The sequence below is a fragment of the Zonotrichia albicollis genome, chromosome 9, assembly GCF_047830755.1.
Source record: "Zonotrichia albicollis isolate bZonAlb1 chromosome 9, bZonAlb1.hap1, whole genome shotgun sequence".
NCBI classification, from domain to species: Eukaryota; Metazoa; Chordata; class Aves; order Passeriformes; family Passerellidae; genus Zonotrichia; species Zonotrichia albicollis.
In genome coordinates this window covers 21,669,872-21,678,408 of record NC_133827.1, presented here as the reverse complement: position 1 = coordinate 21,678,408, position 8,537 = coordinate 21,669,872, and the positions used below count along the sequence as shown (strand labels likewise).

Sequence of the window (8,537 nt, the reverse complement as noted above, 5' to 3'; positions counted from 1 at the left end):
TTGAGGGATAATTGGGTTTATTTGGTATGTCACAACAGTTTAGTTTGTTCTTAACAGCTCTACAAAACTTGGTAAACGCAGTTTTATCAGTTAAAGAGCAACACCCGCCCCTGCTGCCTGTGCAAAGCAGGCAGAATGCTCAGGGCCTTTTAACTGGGATGTTTCTTTAGCCGCTCTAATGCCTGCAGGGAATGCTGGGGTGAGAGTACAGCTGAGCATTCAGGATGTGGGAGACATTCCTGGTTCACCTAGGCTGCTCTGAGCTTCCCTTTGGGCTGCCTGACCGGCAGGCACTGCATGCACCAGGAAGGACCTGAGGAAGTCAGCCAGGAGCTGGAAAATAAATTAATAACTGAACATTGACCTTCAGCACCCGCACAGACAGGTCTTGGTGACCATCTCAGGCAATGTCTCCCTGTCAGACTCTACCAAATCAAATCTCTGAGGTCCAAACTGCCCTCAAAGGTGCTGTGCAGAGTCTCTCCCAGCCATCAGCAGGCTCTGCTCCCCCTTGGATCACACAGCACCTCTGGCTGCAGCCCTGCTCCTTTCTGCTTTGCTGATTTGCCTGCAGCTGCCACCCAAGAGTCCCAGCCATGCAGGGCACAGTGTCAGAGCCTGCTGCAGTGGCAGGAAATCTCCAGAGAAACAGCATCCCATGCCAGGCCCGAGGCTTGGGCTGCAGTCAGGGGTGTGGGCAGGACAGCACCGAGGGGCTGGGGCTCCAGGGAGGCTGGAAGGGGGATGGCTGCTGTCACTCCTCCTGCAGCTCCTTCTTCTGCAAGGCCTGGAGCCTCCTGGCCACCGTCTGCTGGATGATCTCCAGCTCCTCTGCGTCCAGTTCCTTCATGAGAAGCAGGATGGCATCCAGGACGTTGTTCTGCGGGGATAAGGCACACATTGCTTTGGACCAGCCAGCCAGGACAAGGACACTCCATTTTCCCTGCTCTTTCTAGGAACTCCTCCTCCACCACCACCACGACCGGCAGCAGTTCGACCAGCAGCAGTTCGGAGCAGCCACCTGCAGCCACAGCCGAGCCCTCGGGGCAAACACAGGCAGGGGGAGGCACGTGATGAGGCTGGAATGCAGGACAAACCCATCCTCTGCTCTGCCCACAGCCTCTGGCTGCCGGCCACGCTCCAGCCTGCCTTCTGTCAGGAAAGGCACAGCCAGGAGCAGCTGCACTCCCTCTCAGTGTCTGTAGGATGGGAAAGGACAGCCCTGCTCTGAGGAATGAGGAGAGCTGCTGCTCTCTGCAAAGGACCCTTGAAACTCCCCAGCCCTGCCACTACCACAGGACCAGTGCCAACACCAGCTTGTGGCTCTGTCAAATCATGTCCTGAAGAACTCCAGGGAGAGATTCCACTGCCTAAATAGCTGTCCTTCTAGGGAGAATCTTTTGCCCAACATCCAACCTGAACCTCTTCAGCTGCAATGGGGGGCCACTTGCCCCATTTTTAAAGGTCAGAGCTTGTGGTGCTACTCTAGGCAGCTATGGCAGAGTGAGGCAGTGTGGGTTAGATCTTGCTCTGCTGATTGATGCAATGGCACCGAGTCCAGCATTCTGCAATTCCCAGCTGAACCAGATTCATCCAAGGCTACATGACGGAGGGGGCTGAGGAACCCTTTAAGCTTCCTGTTCAGCAGCCACTGCCCAAGGTCTGACCTCCTCTTGCTAAAGAAACACTTCCTAATATCTAGTCTGCACCTCCCCTGGCACAGCTTTGAACCATCACCATGTCTCCTATCACTAGATCCCAAGTAAAACAGCTCAGCACCCCTACCCCATATCCCCTCCTCAGGAAGCTGCAGAGGGGCATGAGGTCACCCCTTGGCCTCCTTCTCTTCAAATCAAACAAACCCAGAGCCCTCAGCTGCTCCTGGACATATCTTCCAGCTCTGTTCCCCTCCTCTGGGGACATCCAAAGTTCTTCACATCCTTCAACACTGGGGCTCAGCCCCACATACAAGGAAAAGCAATTTGGTCTTTAAAAGATACTCACACTCTTCTTGCAGCTGCAGTCTGTCTCTTGAGTGGAAAAGGAGGAGTATTTATCCCTGGGAACAAGCTTTGTATCAAGCTCATCCTGAGTTTTGCTAAAAAAAAAGGGAGGAAAAGCAAATGTTATTTAGACCAGGTGGGAGGCCAGGCACCCATGCAAGGAGTACCCAGCTGAAGGACCCCAGGGAATGGACTGGAGCTCCTAGATCAGAGAGGATCCAGCTCTGCCTGCACATGCAGCTGATGAGCCCAAGCCATCCCCACAGCAGAACCAGCCCCACAGAACCAGCACAGCTCCACTGCAGCAACCAGCACAGTGGGAAGCAGCACCGGCCCCTGGAACGTCAGGCTCCTTTCCTGCTACACACAAATTCAGCACCCCAGCCATGCTGGCAGCTGCCCAGCCCTCACCTGGTGTCCTCCAGGCAGCAGCTGAGCAGCTGGCTCTGGGGCTCCGTGGTGGCTCCAGCGGTGCTGGACCAGCCGTTCTCCACGGGGCTGCGGGCCGGCGGCGCCGTGATCTCCACGCCATCCACCAGCGCCTGCGACAGCTCCTCCTCTGTCACAGCTGCAAGGGACACAGCAAGTGCCTGTTGCTATCAACTGCAGCAGCCCAAGGGGATGGCACCTCTAGCAGGGCAGGTTCTGCTGCTGCAGAGAGTGCAGGAGAATGCTGGAAGCAATCACCAGCCTCCCAAAGCGAGAAGGGTACCAGGGAGGGATGCAAACGTGCTTTACTATTTCTTGTCTCTGGAGAAGGCTCCAAAAGCAACCAAATTTCTGCTACTGGATGGAAGAAAAAAAAAAACCAGAGAAGCTCTTCTACAGCAGCAGATCCAGTTATAGAACCTTTGTCTGGCCACAGCAAAGAGAGAGCTCTAAAAACCACTAATTAGTGGTACTGTCCAAGCTATAATGAGGCACTCAGTTTTGTTACCATAGGGAAGGGATAGTGAAGGGAAAGGAAGGGAAAAGGGGATAGGGAAAAGGGAAGGGAAAAGGGGATAGGGAAAAGGGGATAGGGAAAAGGGGATAGGGAAAAGGGGATAGGGAAAAGGGGATAGGGAAAAGGGGATAGGGAAAAGGGGAAGAGGAGGCAGATGGGAAAGGCAAAGAGAAACGGAAAGGGAAGACAAAGAGAGCAAACAGCTTAGAAGCACTGGATCTAACTCAACCCTAACACCTCCTGACCCTAGGAAAACCCAAAGGACCCTTGAGAAAACCCAAAAAACCCTCAAGAGCAGCCAACACATCTCCATTTCGCAGGTGGCCCTGGCCCAGGGCTGTGTGCAGGTGACCAGAGCCCACCCTGGTGGCCCGGGGCTGTTTGCAGGTGACCAGAGCCCACCCTGGTGGCCCGGGGCTGTTTGCTGGTGAGCAAAGCCCACCCTGGTGGCCCGGGGCTGCGTGCAGGTGACCAAAGCCCACCCTGGTGGCCCAGAGCTGTGTGCAGGTGACCAAAGCCCACCCTGGTGGCCCAGGGCTGTTTGTAGGTGACCAAAGCCCACCCTGGCAGCCTGGGGCTGTGTGCAGAGCCCACCCTGATTGTCGAGTTTCTGCAGGCAGGGCAGGTTGCGCAGCACGGTCATGCGGTAGCGGTGCGGGTCGGGCCCGCAGCAGGGGTTCTCTGCCAGCCACAGCACCCGCAGCCGCGGCAGCGTCTTCAGGTAGAAGAGCTCATCCAGGCTCCTGATGTTGTTCCTCCTCAGGTAGAGCTCGCTCAGGTTCTGGCATTGGTGCAGTGGCTCGAGGTCCGAGATGCCGTTCACACTGCAGAGACACAGAGCCCATCCTGCCCTTGCTGCCCCATCCAGCACTTCCCATCCCCTTTCCTGCAACAGCCTCACCCCAGCAGGGCACAGCAAGGGGCGTTCAGCCCACGGCTTGTGGCATTTCATCTTTGTCAGCAGAGGGAAGAACTGAAAGAGCCGTTGCTCCACCCTGCTGAGGATGACAAAGAGCCTCTTCTTCCCCCAAACCTGCCCCCTTTTCTGTAGCAGCTCCTCAGACCCACCCAAGGAGAACCAACGTAAGATTCCCAAGGTAAAAGGCTCCAATTCACTGAGATTCGCTCCATGGGATCCCCAGGACAGGTGAAAGTTGAGCATATTATGGAAAGGGAAAGCTTTGAGAGATCCACTAAATATTTCAACAAGTATTTTGGAAACAGGTCACATAGAGAGGCCAAGAAGATCCCTGTCGAAACTATGGAGTAGAATTTCAGGAGCAACAATCCTAAGGGGTTTTATCACTCGTCAAAACAGAGAATATTTTCTCAAGAGCACAGGGAGTAGTGCACAGGAGCTGCTGAGGAATAATCCTGTCTGTACGTCTGCTGCTTGAGAAATGGGGCACGAAGAGCCAGGCAGCTCACACACACAACCCCAGCAATATGGGAAGAAACTATCCCCAGGAAAAGGTGATTTCCCTGCACTCTCCAAAGCTGGCAAACTGGCATTCACCTGAACGTGATCACCTCGATGTTGGGCAAATCCCGGCATATTGATATCTGGGCAAGGAGAGACAGAAACAACAAGTTGGCACTCATGGGGGAAAATATAAATAAACCACATTGAAATCACAAAAAGCACCATCAGGAATTTGGGTTTGCTTCAGTCTAACCCGAGCTTAACAACATCAGAGATTTTCTGACACAGTGAGTGCAGCGTCAGCAGCTCCTCCAGCCTCTGGTCAGGAGTGGAAGTGCAGATACCAGCCAGTGTCACACTGTTCTTCTGCTCCAGCAACTCTGCAGCCTCCACATGCAAGAAAGGCTCCCTCCCACCCCTGCCAGCCCTCCCCTAGCGACAGAACCTCATCCAAAATCACCACAGAGGCAGGACTCAGGGTCCTGCTCTCTGAGACTCCATGCTGGGCCTCGGAGAGAAATTTTCCAATGTGGAAACAGCAGCAATCACTTCCTTTTTAATGGTGTGAGATGCTAATCAAGCCTGAAAAGCCCTGCAGCTCACAGGCACCAGGCCAGACCAAAGCCAGGCCCTCCCCAGTGCCCTGCCAACCCTGTGGCCGCCATGGTGTCCCCGCTCCAGCTGTGGGCCCAGGCTCCTCTGACTCCTCCAGTACTTACATCCGTCAGGTGGCTGCCCCTGCAAGAGGAGAGGGGAGTCAAGGAGAGCACAGCAGGGCTCAGCCTCCCCCTGCACCCCCCACAGCCGGGTGCACAGCCCCAGCCCCAGCCTGGCCCCTCCAAACTGCTCCAGCACAGTCTGCCATAGGCCTTGCTGTGCCTCCCCTTCCCCAGCCCTGCCTGTTCCCCATTCCTACCCATGTGCCCTTACCCAGCCCTGTCCCAGCTTCCCATCCCTGCCTGACACCCAGCTCCCTCCCTCCATCCTTGTCCCATTTCCCTATCCCTGACACCCAGCTCCCTCCTTCCTGCCCTCCCTCCATCCTTGTCTCCCTTCCCCACCCCTGCCTGATACCCAGCTCCCTCCCTCCATCCTTGTCCCTCCTACCCAGCTCTGCCTATCCCACCTCCATCCCTTCCTGTCCCCTCCCCATCCTGCCCTGCCACCCCTCATTCATCCCTGCCCGTCCCCTCTCCTGATCCCAGCCTGTGCCCCCAGCCCAGGCCTGCCTGTCCCTCCTCCATCACTGTCCTCTCAGCCTCACCCGAGCCTGTCCTCCTTCCTCACCCCTGCCTGTCCCCCCCTCATCCCTGCCGTCCCCCGGCCCCCTGTCCCTGCTGTCCCCGCGCCCACCAGCAGTTGAGGCGGCGGACGCCGTCGAGCGCGGCCGCCTTGGCCTGCGCCAGCACGGCCGCCCGGCTCAGCCTCATGCCGGGCCGGGCCGCGGCTGCAGGGGCGGCTCCGCTGGGCCCAGGCCCCGCCCGGCCGGGGCGGTTCCGGGCCTGGATTCGCCTCCTCCTCCCCGGCGCCGCCGCAGCTCCGGGCCTGGATTCACCTTCTCCCCGCCCCGCCGCTGCCGCAACGGGCGCGCGTTCAGGTGCTTATTGGTGTTTACGGGTAAATGCTATTAGCCGTCTAGTTATGGTTTATTAGAGAATGTTTTGTACACAGAGCTGCGCCTTTGTGGGTGTATGCTTATGTGGAAGGATCACCATGGAATCGTGGAATGGTTTGGGCTGCATGGGAAAAGCTCATCTCGTTCCAAACCCCTGCCATGGGCAGGGACAACTTTCACTATCCCAGGTTGCTTCAAGCCCTGTCCAGATCACCAGAGCTGGGCACAGTTTGCTTCTCCAGGCAACCTGTGGCAAGGCCTCACCACCCTCACAGGGATTTTTTTTCCCCCTAATATCTAATATAAACCTACTCCTTCAATTTGAATCCATTCTGCCTTGGAATAACACATGAATGTATCATTTTATACACTTGTGGGTGGTTTATGTGACTTTACACATACATCCCCATATAACCCTCTATCTATACATGCATAAATAAAATATATCTACATTTTCTATAATAAATATACAATTTGTGCCTTCTCATCCATCCCTGCCTACTCCCCATCTGCTCCCCTCTCCTCAATCAGTTCCTAAACATTCCAACAGGTTATAGTTCAGCCCTTGAACTATTGTACAAATAATAGTTATGACTATCTCAAGAATGACTAATACAGCACTACAGTTTCTTACTCCTCTTTATCCCATGTGGCAATAAGAAAACTAACACTCACCTTTCACTCAGCCTTGGGACTCAAGTGGCTCAGGACTCATTTTTACAGAGCCAAAGTAATTTAGGAATCTTCTAGACTCCTGGGTTTCTACACCACTGTATGATATGGGAAAACTTCCAATTTATATCTTCAGGGGTGTAACAGCAGCAGGTGGTTAAATGGGAGAGCTGGAATAAAAGGATCTGGAGAAGCAGTATGGTTAGTCAAAAAAAGGGATTAATTCAGAGTTTCCCAGCATTTTTCTGCATGTTTCCACCTGATTTGGCACCAGAAGCAACTGCAGGATGGAGGCTGGGTGTTCCATGTTTGGTTGTGTGGGTGTTTGGGTGTTGCTGCAAAAGGAAGGGTTCAAGTGTGTCAATGGGACATTTTGGGACATAGTTTACAAAATCACAGAATCAATGAGGTAGGAAAACACCTCCAAGCTCATCAAGTCCAACCTGTGACCAATCCCCAGTGTTGTAGGCACACAGTTTGTGGTGATTGGGATGGGGCTGAGCCTCAATGAGCACAGCTGTGAGCAGCAGGTGAGCAGCACTGACAGCAATGAGCCAGGGAGTGCCCAGGGGCACTGACCAACCACCAAAGGGAACAGAGGGCACACAGGGGCATGTGGGATGAGGAATATAAAAGGTTGTACTGTAAAACAGCAAAGAGCTGCTTGAAGTTTTCTGGAGTGACACAGTGTTACTCTGTATGGGCGGATGCCTGAAGCTTTCTGATGAAGTAAGGTGTTACTCTGCTTGAGCAAACGCTTAAAGCTTTCTGAATTTCTGTGGTGATGCTCTGTATATTGTGGCCCCCTCGACTCCAACATGTGCTGTGACACTCCACTGTGTCACCCAGCTTATGGCACTGAGTGCCATGTCCAGGTATTCCTTGGACACCTGCAGGCATGGGGACTCCAAACCTCCCTGGGCAGCCCCTTCCAAGGCCTGAGCACCCTTACAGTGGAGAAATTCCTCCTGATATCCAACCTGAAACTCCTGTGGCACAGGTTGAGGCCATTTCCCCTTGTCCTGTCCCTGTTCCCTGGGAGCAGAGCCCGACCACCCCCAGCTGTCCCCTCCTGTCAGGAGTTGTGCAGAGCCACAAGGTCCCCCCTGAGCCTCCTTTTCTCCAGGCTGAGCCCCTTCCCAGCTCCCTCAGCCTCTCCTGGTGCTCCATTCCCTTCCCCAGCTCTGTTCCCTGCCCTGGACACGCTCCAGCCCCTCAGTGTTTCTTGCTGTGAGGGCCCAGAGCTGTCCCCAGGGCTGAAGGTGCCTCACATGTCCCAGCACAGAGGGGCAGTCACTGCCCTGGGCCTGCTGGACACCCTGTTCCTGATATGAGCCAGTGGTAAACATGGTAGTGCTGAGTTAATGGTTAGACTTGAAATTAGAGAGCATTTCCAGCCTTAATGATTCCATGATTCTATAGAACGCACTGGAAGTGAACCCTGGTTCATGATGATTGCCTTGTGTTGGGAGAGGACATGGGTGGCACTGAACTCCCTCCCCTCCTGATTGCCACACTTCCAGATAAGGGAAGGGCTGAGGGATGCATTGCTTGGGATCAGTGGGCACACATTTTTCAGGAAAAATGTGGGATAAACAGGTTTGGCAGATCATCCCACTGCACTTCCCTCTCTCTACCTCAGCACTTAGCTGCCATCACACCCACAGACAGCCAGGACACAGGTGGTGCATGAGGATTTTAGAACTGGATATGCAAGCACTCAGATGGAGGAATTCTTGGAATTTTTAGGTTTTCTGTATGCAGCTGTCCACAGGCCAGCTGGCACAAGGATAATCAGGATTGGGGTACTTGGGCTGTGGGTCAGTGAGGCAGCAGCAGGACCTGAGGAAGAGCAATATCCAGGACTTTGTGGTACTT

General features: G+C 54.5%; 1 protein-coding gene across 1 annotated transcript; it reads right to left on the bottom strand.

Annotated features, from left to right (window-relative positions):
- Positions 1-5,908, bottom strand: CFAP410 (cilia and flagella associated protein 410). The gene is made up of 7 exons (XM_074546938.1): positions 5,726-5,908; positions 5,092-5,110; positions 4,466-4,512; positions 3,544-3,773; positions 2,415-2,571; positions 2,005-2,098; positions 1-880 (listed from the first exon to the last, which is right to left on the bottom strand). The coding sequence occupies exons 1-7, from the start codon at positions 5,800-5,802 to the stop codon at positions 755-757; spliced, it is 750 nt and encodes a 249-aa protein (XP_074403039.1). The 5' UTR covers positions 5,803-5,908; the 3' UTR covers positions 1-754.
- Positions 5,909-8,537: the final 2,629 nt, after the last annotated feature.

Coding starts and splice junctions, on each gene's coding strand:
- CFAP410 (XM_074546938.1), bottom strand. CDS start 5,802: ATGAGGCTGAGCCGGGCGGCCGTGCTGGCGCAGGCCAAGGCGGCCGCG. Junction 2,572..3,543: donor GCAGAAACTCGACAATCAGG/GTGGGCTCTGCA, acceptor TGTCCCTTGCAG/CTGTGACAGAGGAGGAGCTG. Junction 881..2,004: donor ACTGCAGCTGCAAGAAGAGT/GTGAGTATCTTT, acceptor TTATCCCCGCAG/AACAACGTCCTGGATGCCAT.